The sequence below is a fragment of the Durio zibethinus genome, chromosome 5 (assembly GCF_047325235.1).
Source record: "Durio zibethinus cultivar Kanyao isolate XHJ-2024 chromosome 5, ASM4732523v1, whole genome shotgun sequence".
Classification (NCBI taxonomy): domain Eukaryota; kingdom Viridiplantae; phylum Streptophyta; class Magnoliopsida; order Malvales; family Malvaceae; genus Durio; species Durio zibethinus.
The window spans coordinates 30,168,775-30,184,167 of NC_143166.1; the positions used below are offsets into that span (position 1 = coordinate 30,168,775).

Genomic DNA, 15,393 nt, shown 5'->3' on the forward strand with positions numbered 1-15,393 from the left:
TGTCTTAAGGTTGTTTTAGTCAAAATTTCCAGCTAATTGTTTGAGGAAAAAAATCCAAAATCTAATTTTATACAATCTTAAAACTTACAAGCAGCTCTGTTTTGAATGGCCTTCTTCTGCTTCTGGTTTGAACTATGAAGTTTCCCTTGCATAACAACTTTTGTTTGACTAATTTACCCTCTTTATGACTTCCTGTATCACAATCTAGAACGCAAGGAGGACTAGAGCCCAACGGCACTTTTCAATTTTTCAACATCAATTTCCAGTTATAGGAAATCCCAAAAAGTCTATGCCTGAACAGAGCACTTGTTTTTATATTAATATTTTTGGATTATTTGAAATTCCCTTAGCAGCCAAGAAAGATCCTAACCCTTTGCTTTTTTGAGTGGTTTTTAGGTGATTTTTGCCTGGTAGCATTGGATAAATGGGATCTCAAAAGCTAAGATCTGTCATATGAGAACGGGCACTTACACAGTATATAACAGTGGAATGGAATTATGAGATACACATGATTCAACTTTTTGAACTTTTTGAATATTAGTCTCATCATTCTCTCAATCTGTAATGAAACCTACGAATATGAGCCACTGCCGCCAGCTTCATAATTACAGCAAGTGAAGGATTTTTTTTTAATGGTAAAAATAAAGAAAAAGATAATAAATATTAAATTTTGAATTTAAAATTTATTAAATATATTTTTAAAATATTATATAAATTAATTAAATTAAATTTAAAATACATGAAACATCAAACTTTACAATAACAAAGAATGTACTAATAATAACGTTAAAAGGATAAGCATTTATCACCTACAAAGAATTTAATCCCTTTAATTAAAAAAATTATCAATTACAATTTGATTTTTACAAAAATACTTAAAAAATAAAATCATAAATGAATATTATAAAAAATAAAATAAAAACAAAATTTAAAATATGCCTAACCAAAAAATAAATAAATATTTCCCCCCTCAATTGGGTTTAAACCAATAACAATTTTAATCATGTTCATAAGACATGATGTTGAAAAATTTTTCTTATTAATGCCCAATGAAAAAATGTTAGAGATACATTCCATGAGATGAGACCAAGTCAAGAGCCTCAAACCAACTTAGCACACCACGCAAAACTTTATCTTCTTTCCTTTTTTCTTTTTTTCTTTTTTTTTTTTTTTTTTTTGCAATTTTTAAATTACATCTTGCATTTTGTAATCTTATTCAATTTTCTTCTTGACTGAGTCATTAGTTGTCTCTTTTGACAAAAATAAAATAAAATAAAAATAAAAAGAAAAAGAAAGAAAATAGGAGCAGTACTCCTTTTTGTTTTGCTAGTACAAGTGTCAAGTTGAAACGAGTTTGATAAAAACGTTAAAGTCAAAGTTGTCATTTTACTGTAATTAATATTAAATTTTGTCCCCATATTTTAATTTTATAAATTTTTTTCACCATAATTTCAAAGCTATAAGATTATATTTTTGGACAATTGTGTTGGAATTAAAATATTTTATGAAATCCTTCCTTAATGTAAGTGACAAATGTTCATCAAATTTGTTATTTTTTTAAAAAATAAAATTTAATATATATTGTGATAAAATTAAATGAAATTAAAATATAATAATATATTTCAATATTAATCTATAATATACAATGATAATTTGATCTTGATCCCAAAATAATTTTATTATTTCTTAACCAATTTTATTAAATAGCTTCTCTTTGGAAAACTCTCCTTGCTCTTAAAAAGATTTTGTTAGTAAAAAAGAAAGAAAAGTAAAGATATGACAATTTGTTTATTATATCACATTTGCTTCATATTAAATAAATGTAAAATACAAAATTTATCATATCAAATTGATTTTAATACATATTTTTTTTAATTTATATATAATTTTTATTAAAATTTTAAATCATTTATTGTTTTATATTATTTTTCATATTGTTCCAAGATACATGAAGTGAATGCAACTGAACTGATCCTCTAGATTTCACCCCCTGATAGTTTTTCTTGTTTTGGCTAAACAGCAGAAACTCTAGAACAGAAGAGGATGGATAGAAAAGAACACGGAGGCAAGCAAGTTGAGCACGTCATATTTTTTATGCGATGCGATTGATTTCGTTATATTATTAATTAAATTTAAATATTAATTTTAATAAAATTTATTTAATATAAATTTTTTATTAAAATTTTTTTAATTGTAAAAATAATATTTTTTTAATTATAATTATAATAATTTTTATTATTATTTTTAATCTTACTCAAATTAATCTTATCAGACTTGAGACAAAATTAAATTATCCGGGAAAGAAAGTACATAATTACTGCAGTATATGGGTCAGTGATGAACCCACAGCTATTGCATTAAGTTACATAGACTGATTTGATAGTAACATATCAATTGCATCCGGAGTTTGCAGGAATGTTGGGGTTTTGCATATGACACGGCTCTATGTTTCTTGGCCAAAAATAGAACAAAAATTGCCCTTGCTTTTGTCAGATAAGTCTGAACGTGGACGCGGAAAGCAAATAATTTCCAAACCATATAAAACGTGCAGCTGGCTGCTGCCACTACTGTTTGTTTCCAATTGCATTCGCATACATTGGATTCTACCACATTTAATACTCAAAATTTCTTTTGCACTGGTTTACTTTGACCCTTTTTTTTTTTTTTCAAACATAAAGCACAGACTTTGTGCCTTTTGGGTTGTCTGTCATCTCTACCCTCAGCAAGTGGGCTGCCAACTTTGTAATTCAAGGAAGTGACTTGTGAGTTCCACTTCCACTTTCCCTACCTACATTTAGTAAGGATAATTAAAGCAAAGATAATGATAGCATTGGCCAAGATCAATTATGGTCTGATTAGATTACAATTATAAACAAAATACATATACTGATACACAAGATTTCCCACTTAATGCGCTCCCAGTTGGCCCTTGTTGAACTGGACCCTCCATCGCCCTTCCAAACATAATCTTTGTTAGAGGCTCTTACTAAGTATTTGCCATGCAGACCGGGCACCCATTCCGCCTCAGTAAACAGTGATGTTGCTTAACTGATTTCCATTTCCATTGGCTGGTTTATGTTGCGTGTAGCCTGTCCAGTCAAGGCCACATATCATGCCATAGCAATCGACAAAGACAATTCATGTTGAACCAAATATAAATAAAGAACAAAAAAACGAGAAGAGCCAAGATAGAAACACCAATGTGCCAAAATAAGCTGTCAACTAGGATCATGCAATATTAACTACTAAATATGCTGTCATACAACAAGTTAAGAGTCATTAGAATCCTTAATTATAGCAATGACAGCAATTTATTAGTCACACGAAAGTCTGATAAGAATTCTCTCGTGACAAAACAAAGTATGATACCCCTCCAGATAAAAAATAAAAGGAAGGGGAAGGATGGGGAAGGGAGTATCATTTTCAACAATGGAAAGAATCATTTTAAGGCAATGTTGAACCTTTTACAATAGTTGGTACCCATTAAGATAGGTTTAAATAACCTTCTGACATCTCCATGATCAGAATGATTATGTATCATACGCCCAAATTGCAGGGATTGTTAACTTTTGATGTTTACAGAACTTGGCCTGATGGAATTGTAGATTCTACTCCAAAGAGGTTAAGATGATAAATCAGCTTCTTGTAATTGTCTGTTGAGTCCTCCGCTAGTAGGCCTAAGATATTCGCTTTGTTAGAAGAAAGACTATAACAATAAAGGAAAGTGATCATTGCACTAAACATTAACTCGAGAACTGCACAATGCTAAGGAGATATCCACAACCACATTACATCCTTGAAGAACAATCAAGTTCATGCTTCAATCCTCTGATAATAATTTATAAATTCATGAAGCAGAAAACCAAAATTTGTTACGTCTAAAATTGAATGCAGCCTAATACTAGTCTTTCTTCTAATGACTTCAGAATTTGGAGTTAGTGAAAACACTTACAGTCCACATAGCACTTTGATGGTGTCATAGAAAAACCATTGCATGGTAACAACAGGTCCCACGAGTGTTATGCGAACAGGAAGACTTCTAGTAAACAGATTAACAAGCCCAATCTTTTTAACAGCCTGAAAGTTACAATATCAAATAACACAATTAATCATTTTAAATTGTTGTACTTCAAATAAGACAAAGAAAAACATTACTCATAGGTGCTACCTGCAACACATTATCCGCCTTTTTGTTGTAAATAGAAGAAACAATGACATCAGCAGGGTTAGAGACTACGGCACCAACTGCTCCAGCTGCATACCCTGCTAAGCATGTGACACCAAGTTGTTGAGCTCTGGAACAATCTTCTTTTCTCTGTTTAATGATACTTCTATAGATAAAGTCCACTGAATGCTCAAATGTTGAGAACATTATCACTGAGACTGCCAATCAGAATATCACATTAAGAAACAGAATTAGATATAAAATGCACTAGACTTGACAATTCCAATACATGCCAAAACAGACATATACAGGCAAGCAAGTAGTATGTCAAGATTAACATCTCAGATGTCCTTGTAGCTACTTGCTTGTTGACAAGAAGGTTAACTGAGCACATATCCTTTTGCCTACAATCTAAGCATTCTAGCTTGACTTTAAACTTCATTCTGAAAGGTAAAGTGTCAAAGTCCTTGTGCTTAAATTCCTATGTCTAAGCAAGATTATTATATGTATCATGTGCTCAAACCCAGATATAGAAAAGAGACATAGGTGTCATAAGAGTATGGTCATAAAACCAGTGACTAGCAAGAAGCAATGTCACTTTCGTTATCTTCTCTATTTAGCCAAACTACCTCACGATCCCAACTTCAAACAGATAGAAAGCATTAGCAAGGCATGCATTAGTAAGTTATTACTAATATAATAATGAGAGGATACAGAAATCATAAATGACAAGCATAATATTTGCAAATCAGAATTTGTCGACATAAGCTTACAAGCTAATAGAGTGAATATCAAGATAGACTAGAAAGGCCCTCCTGGGCAATAACCACCAGTAAACACATCTTAAATTCTTTTCTAGGAACAATCAACTGAAAATTCTAAATGCGCAGCAAAGTATTAACATTACATGGAAGATTGCGGCCCCAAAGTGGACAAAGTCCCTTGTAGAAGCTGCATCAAATTGAAATGGATAAACATCACTGACAAAGGAAAAGCAGAAAAGGTTCAGGCATTAGTATAGCGTACCCAGTAAGCCCTTCAGTTTTATAAAGTTTTGGAAATCCATCAACCAAACCCTTCGCAAAAGTGGGCTCTGTCTGAACACGAACTTTAATGGCTTCGAAAGGACAGAGAGCCACATCAGCAAATACTTGAGCAGATGCACTGCTGAGAAAGAATATGAAAGTCTTGTTTTGATCTACCAAAACATTGGAGTAAAGCCCCTTAAAGTATTCATAAAGACCAAATCTGCAACCTCCTTGAACACCATATCCGAAGAACTTGCCAGACCAACCTCTCCAAAGAGAAGATGGCCCCTGCTCTCTCCAAAGGGCAGAGAACCCTGATGAAATGCTGCTATACTTGATCGGATTAACCTAAAGAAAAAATCAAATAATTAGATGAGTAGCCTACAAAGAATAAAGGAAGGAGGGAAACTTAGGAGATCAAGAAGTGCAATGAACTATACGAAGCAGTTAAAACACACATGGTGTTTCTATTTTTTAAGACAACCGAAGTACCATAATAAAGGTAAAGCATCCAAAGATGTGTTAAAATAACATCTAAGAATTTAATTTCCCTGCTGCTATATAAACTGATTATACCATAGCAAGCAAACTAACAGCAGAACTCTTTCCTTGATGGATATTCCAAGACTTCCCCTTCTTAAAAGTTTCTGTTCCACACACCCTTCTCCTTCACTCTCAAATTCAGGAAGAATTTCCATCTTCCAAACTGGACCAAGCGCAATAAAGTTTTCTAAGTAATCAAGAAAACAATTTGGCAATCTCATTGTCTTCTCACTAGCTGCTAACTTACAGAATATGTAAGAAATGTGTAGCCAAAAGGGAAAAGTTAGTATTTAGCCTTACATCTGTTGGTAGTTTAAAATGTGATATATTGAATAGAAAGATAATTTATATGTAGTTTAAAAGAGATTACTTGTGTATTAAGTAACTAATCTAAGTGTTGGAATAAATCAAGTCATTTGGATTTACTAGATGTTTTCTTAATGGATTAAATAATTTTAAAAGTCAAAAGATTAAGCACTTGGGCATTTGGATTAATAAATAAATTTATATTTTATTTAATTTTTAAAATTTTAAATATTAATAAAATACTATTTTTATTCTGAATAAGCATGCTTGAATAGAAAAATATAATTGTCTGAATAAATATGTTTGAATAAAAAAAATGACTGTCTGATTAAGTTTGTTTTAAACAAGAAAACATAACTATACAAATTGTCATGACTTTTTAAATAAGAATTTTGTGATTTTTCGTTTATTATAAATAAATATTTTTGTTAGACCAATTTCAGCACTTCTAATTTGAGAATTTTAAAACTTTATTAACCTATAAGCATAATTACTTTTAAAATAATATTTTTCACATCTCAAAATCATATTTCTTGTTATTATTTTTATTTTCTCATAATTTTCTAACATATTCTAAGTATTTTTAAGAAACCAATCAATATATAGCAAGACCAAACAGCAGCCACAAGTCCACAAGAAAAATATGGGCAGCGGGTGATACACAAACAAATACAAGCACAAGTAAAAAGCAAGTCAGCATTACTCAAAACCTCAAAGCTCAAATACATTCTTTTAAAAAAAAAAAACAACTCAGATCATCATATTTAACAGTTTAAAAAGAAAATAAAAAAGAATCATAGTGATCCCACCTGCATATTTACTTTCAAGACATCAAGAGGTGTAACAAAAAGGTGAGTAGTCCCAGCACTAAGCATTCCTCCAACAGTACAAATCCCATAATATCCAGGTGAAAACTCCTCACAAAACCTCCGTTCAAGCCTTTTCATCCTTTTCCTCTTTTACAACTAACTCTCACTGCCAAACTGTTCTATTCAGGAGAAACTAGAAAAGAGAAACAAAAACCCACATTTCTCTCAGCTTTTTAGAAGCAAAAATGCCGTGACATTCAGGGAATGAAGGAGTGCGTTTATCGTACTTTACTATGGTTTGAAAGAATATTAGGCTGCCATGACTAAAAACTTCTGCTTTTCCCCCTTTTTTTTTTTTATTGCTTGGAACAGTTCCACGATTACAGTTCGAAAATACGGGGTCGCTTACCTTTGAAAGGTGAGAGACGGCAGATGCTGTCAGGTTAACCAAAAAGTGGATCATGGAGTTAAATAAGGAAAGACGGGGAAGCCCAACGAGGCTACCAGAAGCCCTAACCAGGTTACCATAACTAGTATAGGATCAACTGAGAATTGTTGGCCTAGTTGGGTTTGAAGAGAAATGTAAGCCCCATTTATATTGGGCTTTGGATGTCTATTTCAGTTGGGCTTTCCAACCTTTTTCCTTGAAGTTCGGGGCATTTTCTTCTTAGCCCAGGCCCCAACTAATATTCTAGGTACAGTTTCCTTACTAAAAATGATTTTATAATCTAAATAGAAATTATTCGTGCAGTCGTTGTTCATACCATGACAAATTAGGAAACGTCAAATTTGAATTATTAAGCAACAAAGACAAGATGACTAGGCATTATTCCCTTATTTAATCCATCAAAATAAGTTCATTTGTCTCTTAAACAATTTAAGTTACAAAGAGATGGACCACTCTCATGCCTTCATAAAACCCCACTAGCTCATTTCAAGATTCGAATAAATTTTTAAAATAAAATATAAAATTGGGAAGGTATGAAAGAAAATTCTAAAAGATAAAAACGAAACTCTACTAGGGGCAAACAAACTAGAGGCAAAAAGAAAAAAAAATAGTTTAATTTAATTGATTTAATGGATGATCAAATCTCCTAAAAGCATAAGTTAGAAAGATTTTCTCATGGCCATTTCCAAGTCCTCGTATCACATCCCACCTTTGATGAGATGGTATTCAAGCTTTTTTTTTTTTTTTCTTTCAACTACATTGTGAAGTACATTTAGATTATATCTTTAACAATGTAGTTGAAGGTTTTAATTTAACTACTTCTCTAATTAGCAATTATAGGGAAAAAGATCCAATGGTTTATTACACTTTTTTTTTTCTTTCAACTGCATTATGAAGTACATTTAGATTATATCTTTAACAATGTAGTTGAAGGTTTTAATTTAACTGCTTCTCTACTTGGCAATTAGAGGGAAAAAGATCCAATGGTTTATTAGATTTTAGGCTGTGGACTTCTTTGTTTAAATCATTCGATTATTTTAATATAAAATTGAAATAAAAATATTTTTTAATTACATTAGTCGACTATTTTTTATCAGACTTTCAACTGCCTCATTTTTAGGTATTAAATACCCAACTTAAAATCAATTAGTTCTAAATGAAGGGATCTAACTTGAATATAAGACTATAAGAAATTTGATATTTATTAGATTTGGGATAACACCACACTAACAAATCCACATCGCGTGTAGACGAAGATGGAAGAAACCTACTACTAATAAATTAGAAAATGACTGTGAAAAGAAATCGTGGTTTTGAGTTGGATGCTTAACATAGTATCAGAACCACGATTTTTTTTCGTAGCCCTGTCATAATTTATCATATAATCCGTTTCTTTTATCTCTACCAACACGTGATGAGGGCCTATTAGTATGGTGTTATCCCAAATCTAATAAATATCAAATTTTTTATAGTATTATATTCAAGTTGAGCCACTCCACTTACAACCAATTGATTTTAAGTTGGATGCTTAACATGATATCAGAGTCAAGATTTTCTTTCCATTGCCCTTTTCTAATTATCACATGAAAGGTTTTTTCCATCTTTGTTTGCATGTGATGGGGGCCTTTTAAAATGGGTTATCCCACATCTAATAAATTTTTAACATGCTATAGTTTTATATTCAGGTTAGGGGCCTTTTAAAGTTTGTTATCTTACATCTAATAAATTTTTAACATCTTGTAGTCTTATATTTAGGTTGAGCTCCTTCACTTACTGTCAATTGGTTTTAAATTCAATGCTTAACATGGTATCAGAGTTAAGATTTTTTTCTGTTACCTTTTCCTGATTGTATGTAGAAAGGTTTTTTCATCTTCGTTTATATGTGATAGGGGCCTTTTAAAATGGATTATCCCACATCTAATAAATTTTCAACATCTCAAAGTCTTATATTCAGGTTGAGCCCCTTCATTTACTATTAATTGGTTTTGAGTTGGATACTTAGCACCAAGCATGGTAATTATTTATTTTTTGTTGAGTAATCAACTTTCATATCTAATTTCATCACCATCATTGCATTTGCATCTAAATATATATTTTTATTATTAATTTAATTTCATTGTGATAGTAATTAGTATCACAGTTAACACTATTTTCAATGGGTTAATGTCATGAATGTGATGTAAACCAAAATTTGTTTAACAAAAATGAAAGTTATCAAGAAGAAATGTAGAAAAAAAAAGAGAAAAAATTCCAAAATTCTATAATAAAAAGAAAAATAAGGAAGAGAAAGTTGGGAAGAGAGAATGAATTCTTTTTATATTTCTCAATAGCATCTGTACAATTCCATTCCACTACCATTTCTAATATTCCTAACAAAATTCACAATTAGATATCAAGAATTTCAGAGCACAACAGCCATTCTTGTTCTCTCCTTACAAATATAACAACAGATTGAGATAATTGAAGAAAAAATAAAATACCTTGAAAGGACAAAGACTTTAACAAATAAAAATAAAATAAATAAGCCTAAAACAAGTAAATAACTTAACCTAAGTAATTGAACCTATAACAATAATCCCACCAAGTAGAGCATCCTTGTCCTCAAAGATGAAAGCTAGGAATATCACATGGAGCACTTAAAGGCGTGATATAGCATATTTAGCACCATTTGAGATAAATATATCATCTTCTTCAATGCCAAGGTTGTTATAAAATGTTGAAGCAAGTGGTTATCTGAAAGTTTTTTCACCTTGTTTAGCTCCATAACCGTCATAATCCTTTAGTGTACACAATGCATGAGATTTTGTAACATTTGCAAAAGTAATAAAATTTGAGTATCACCAATCCCAAGACTTATCACTTATGTATTTGGATATTTTAGCCAATGTACAGGAAACATGTAACTAGCTTGAAGCCTAACTATGCTTATATTGTTATAATCCTTAGTTGTGTAAGCGGTATATTGTTTTTGATGAGTGGCAACACATTTGAATATATTTGCTACACACATTAAGTACAAAAAATGGTTCAAAACTTTAGATTGGATTAATTTACATATTCGTCCCTTAACCTGTTTGTGAATCATTGGACCAAGGTCTACATCAGGTTCTGTTTTCAGCATTAATTGTAAAAGTTGTGACATGTTCTATTAGTTTTTACTCCCATGATTCTGAGTCATTAACAAAGACTATTATGCTAAGTGCCATGCCCTTTTATCCAATAAAACTAAAATCAGTAATAATTAAAGCTAGGGTACTTGAAGGATTTTGACTTACTCTGATTTGATAAAGGCAATTTTTTTAAAAAATCAAAAGTCAGGTCAGAGGTGGGTTAAATCTTTTTCTAAAATTATGTTTAAATGAAAGTTGAATTTTAAAATATATTGTTTTGACCTGACTCATATATATATATATAAATATATATATATATACACACAAAATATATATATTTTTATTATTTATTTAATTTTATATTTGCATATATATTATATGAATAAAATTATTAATTAATATTTTAATTAATATATTGACTTAATAAAAATACTATATTAATGTACAATTAAGATGTAATTTATATTAAAAAATATTTTATGAATATTATACAAAATTAAAATTATTAAATTAATTTTGGATCAGTTGCAATTTATGAATATATTAATTAGGTAAGAAAAAATAATATTTTGATGTTGGGTTGAGTGTGAATATTAAAAGTCTAAGTTGGAGTTGAAATCAGTTCGAGTAAAAACTCGCCTCTATTTGATCCATTGCCATCTTTAAAGCATTTAAAATGGCATCCTTGTTTAAATCAGGCATGACTATACCATGAACAATATTTAAAACACTAAGGTGAATTTCACCACCATATGTGACATTTTATGGCACGATGGTGATGAAAATTCCACCAGGTAGCAACAACCTTCTGCAATTTTATCCTGTTGCTCGACTATTGTCTTGGCCAAGGCATTTACTTTAACTATTTTTAATGCTGCAATTGCAAGCCAAGTCTTGAACTCAACAACTACCTTGTCTTTCTTCTTGATCTCATCTTTTAGAATTATACTAAGTTGATTAACTACTGTCCTGGTAATAGTATTCAATTGCATATGATGGTTGGAAATGAATGTCAAGGTGTAAGGGTAGTATATAGGACCAACAGTTAACGATTATGAAAGTTTGAAAAATTGCTTCTCATTATTCATATCTAACAATTCATATTGTATTCCTTGAAGTTTTTTCCATTGATTCTTGTGCTGAAACTACATAGTTAAGGCTAATAAATCCTTTAATATAGCCCTAAGGTTATTAACCATTTTAACTTCCAAACGATGTTACAATCTTTCAAAGACAAAGCCATAAAATCTGCTGAGAAAGCTAAATCCATAACTAACCATAGCAAATTCTGACATAACTTTGCAGTTTTCACACTTTCACCATTTGCTAATCTTACACAAACTTGATAGTTATGTCTAGTGAATACTCCTAGTGCCTCAGCCACTATTAAGTCTATAAAATTGTAGGTGCTCTCGAAGTTTACAATCACAATCAGCTCATGACTTTGTACCACTCTTTTGTATTCTCATGGTTTGAAATTTAGAAATACCATGCATTGCATGTAAAGAAAGAATTGATTGATCACCCCTTCTTTTTCACTCATCAACACTTCAAAAATGTCTACAAAATTAGAAAATTCATTTATCATCTCCTCTTCACAATCATCAACAAGTAATTGATATAGTTATGACCTCTTACACTTATGGCCCATTGTATACCTAGCTCCACACCAATAACATAATCCTTTTTTCTTTCTTTTCTTCATTTCAATTGGTGTAGGCCTTCAGGTAATGGTTTTTTTAACTATTTGTGTTGTTGTGAAAAGTATGGGTTATATCTAGTGTTGGTTAACAATTTTTGTATTGGTGGTTTGTAATAAGTTAAGATCTAATGGAGCTTTAGGTGTTGGTAACAATGGAAGTAGGTTATTAATTTTAGTATGAATATTATTGGTAGTAGCATATTATAATGGAAAAGATGATATGGAGATACATAGCTTTTCTTATAAATAGGATCAATAATGGACTCAATTTGTTTGTCTAAGTTTAAAGCTAGGGTTAAGGATTTATATTTGAACAACTTGATGGATTTAGATATATTAGGTTTTAGGTTATTAATGAATATGCTTAAAGCATATTGATTAAATAGCTATAAGAGATTAAGAATGCCAAATAAATCTTTATAATATTACGCTGTAATGGTTGATTGTTTGAGCTCAACCAATTTTGCCACGAGATCTTCATACTTTTTTTAGACAAATTATTCCTTCATGTCCTTAATATACCTCAACCAAACTAGGTATTCAAAACCCCTTTGGGATGTTACAATACTATTCTAATTTCAGAAACCTACCCTTGAAATCTTCATTCTTAGTTGCATCAAGAATTTTCTCAGCCTTAAAATATTATTCTAATAGAAAGAAAAAGAAGAATAAAGAAAAGAAAGTTGGAAAGGAAAATAAGCCTTTTTTTTTATATTTCTTAATAGCATCTATACAATTCCATTCCACTACCTTTTGTAATTCTCTTAACAAAATTTATAGCAGTATAATAAGAATTTTGGAGCATAGCAACCATTCTCATTCTTTCTTCTTGCAAACATAACAATAGACTGAGATAATTGAAGAGGAAATAAAGAGCCTTGGAAGGACATAGGCTTTAACAAACAAAATAAAGTAAATAAGCCCAATACAAGAAAATCAATTTAACCCACCTAATTGAGCCTGTAATAGAATAACTCTTTAAACTGTAGAGAAATGCTAAATATGATATCTAAATTTTAAAAATTTATAATGTAATATCTGAATTATAAATTTGTTAACTAATATGGTATTCACACCTAACATAACTAACTTTAAATGATGGTGCATGATAGACAAACAACCTTTCAAGGACTATATTAGTTAACAAGTTTATAGTTAAGATATCATATTAAAAAAATTTTAACTTTAAAAATCATATTGAACATTTCACACACTAACTTATTTTTAATCTGAGTGTCTATCTAAATGGACTCTTATTAGATAGTTTTATTATTATTTTTCAATGTATTTAGTTTCTTCTAAAAAAAAGTCTGTCTATATGACACCAAAATTTGAGTTATGGTTATCAGAAGTTGTCATATCATATAAGTCTAAAACTAACTTATTAGACACAACGCATGGAGTTGTCACTAATTTTTTTTTTAACTAGATGTAATTGACTACCTAATGAATCTACCATATTTAAGAAAATCCTAAATTTGATTAAGGATCCTTAAAAAAAAAATAGGTTTTGGTATTCTAAATAAAACTAAGTTCGAAAATTTGATTATATGTAAAGAAGGTTATAGTACTCTCATAATACTCTTAAATTGATACCAATTAATCTTAAAGTATTTTTTAGTCTTAGTTAACATATTCTTAATTTATTCTTATTATTTACTATTTTTGTTAATTTGAATATTTAAATATTAAAAATATTTTAAAGTTTTCTTCAATACCTTAGTCAATTGCTTAAAATTTTTTTTCACCTCACAAGTATTCAAATAACATATCTATTTTGCTCATTGAATTTATTAAATATTTTATTAAAAAAATTGCATATAAATATATGATAATATATATAGTCAAATTCATAAAAACAAAAATATAATAATCAAATACAAAATTTAATTAATACATGTAATCACAAATAATTAATCATGAAAGAAAATCACAATTTATTTCAATTTTATTTTTTTCAAATTATAAATAAATAAAAAATTTCTTATATTGAAACTAATTTCCAAATTCTTCAACGTTTTGAAAATTTTAAAAAATTTCTCACCTCTCTTTAAAAATCCATTGCCAACATTGGAAGCTTTAAAAATTCCTTGAAAACTTCAAACTACCATTAGAATTATCAATAAAAAAATTGAAAATTGTTAAAATATTTAACCAAAAATTTCAAAGTACAATCTAAAAAAATTCTTAGAATAATTTCCTAAATCTGATTTTAATTTTTATTTTCCCAAATCTTACTTTTCTTTCCCCTATTTCCTCCCTGTGCTTAAATAAAAAACTAATTCTTATTTAAGTTAAAATCCAAATTTAAAGAGAATTAATCTAATCTATTCTCACCAAAAGTTAATCTTAAAGTTTAAATCCAATTTTATTTTAAATCTTTTTTCCCAAAATTAGGGCTAATACATTTTTCTATTTAATTGTATTACAATCCCAACTGAAAGTCTAATAGACAAAGCAAGACTTTTAAATTAAAAACAAGTTTAAGAACTTCAATCTTTCTTTAAACCCAACTCTTCCCCCAAACCTTTTTTTGGGTCAATAAAATCCATAAAAATAACCAAAATAAAAAATTAATAAAAAAATAAAAATTTAAATCTAACTAAAATTTCAGACTAAATAAAATATTTATAAAAACAGATCTTAATGTAAAGCTAAGATGCTTATAAACATCTCAAAAATTTAAACATAAAATTTTTTTTAAACACTTTCAAAATTTTTATCTGAATATTTTCTATTGATAAAATTAATAAATTCGTAAACTATTTTTTAAATATATTAATGACATCATAAAAAATAATTCTAGATACCCCTTAACGATTATAATTAAAAATTAAATATATAAAAATGATTCACAACCTTTTCTTATAAGCGCACACATAGGCTTTGGCTCTAATTATTATATTTCTTTTTAACCCCACTACTAATTTTTTCTTTGCTATGTAATTAATCAATAATTAATCTAAAATCCTATATACACACCAACAACTGGAACATACTTTTAACCTTTAATTTGATTTTGAATCATTTTTTTAAATGATCAATGAAAGGACTGCTAAACATATTTGCCATAATTTTTAATGCAAGAAAATAAAAAAAATAATAAGCATCATTGTGATTATAAATAAAAAAAGTTTTTTTTTGAATTTATTGATAAAAATTATAATTATAATAAAAAATTAGATTTTTGAATAATAATTAATTAATTAAATTAAACATATAAACTAATTTGTTAATTAATTAAAAATCAAATAAACCCTTGATGATTTTTTTTTTTAAATA

General features: G+C 29.0%; 1 protein-coding gene across 4 annotated transcripts; it reads right to left on the reverse strand.

Annotated features, from left to right (window-relative positions):
- Window positions 1-2,376: 2,376 nt before the first annotated feature.
- LOC111282520 (mitochondrial phosphate carrier protein 1, mitochondrial-like) lies at window positions 2,377-7,361 on the reverse strand. 4 transcript variants are annotated; one of them, XR_016342485.1, is made up of 7 exons: window positions 6,852-7,361; window positions 5,192-5,541; window positions 5,073-5,116; window positions 4,169-4,383; window positions 3,953-4,077; window positions 3,504-3,677; window positions 2,377-3,089 (listed from the first exon to the last, which is right to left on the reverse strand). XR_016342485.1 is itself a non-coding variant. In XM_089761501.1 (6 exons), exons 1-6 carry the CDS (start codon window positions 6,987-6,989, stop codon window positions 3,074-3,076), a joined length of 888 nt encoding a protein of 295 aa, XP_089617627.1. In that variant the 5' UTR covers window positions 6,990-7,361; the 3' UTR covers window positions 2,379-3,073. The 4 variants fall into 4 exon arrangements, 2 of the variants coding, with proteins under 2 accessions (XP_089617627.1, XP_022726367.2); XR_016342484.1 differs by having other exon boundaries at window positions 3,462-3,677; XM_089761501.1 differs by lacking the exon at window positions 3,504-3,677 and having other exon boundaries at window positions 2,379-3,089.
- Window positions 7,362-15,393: the final 8,032 nt, after the last annotated feature.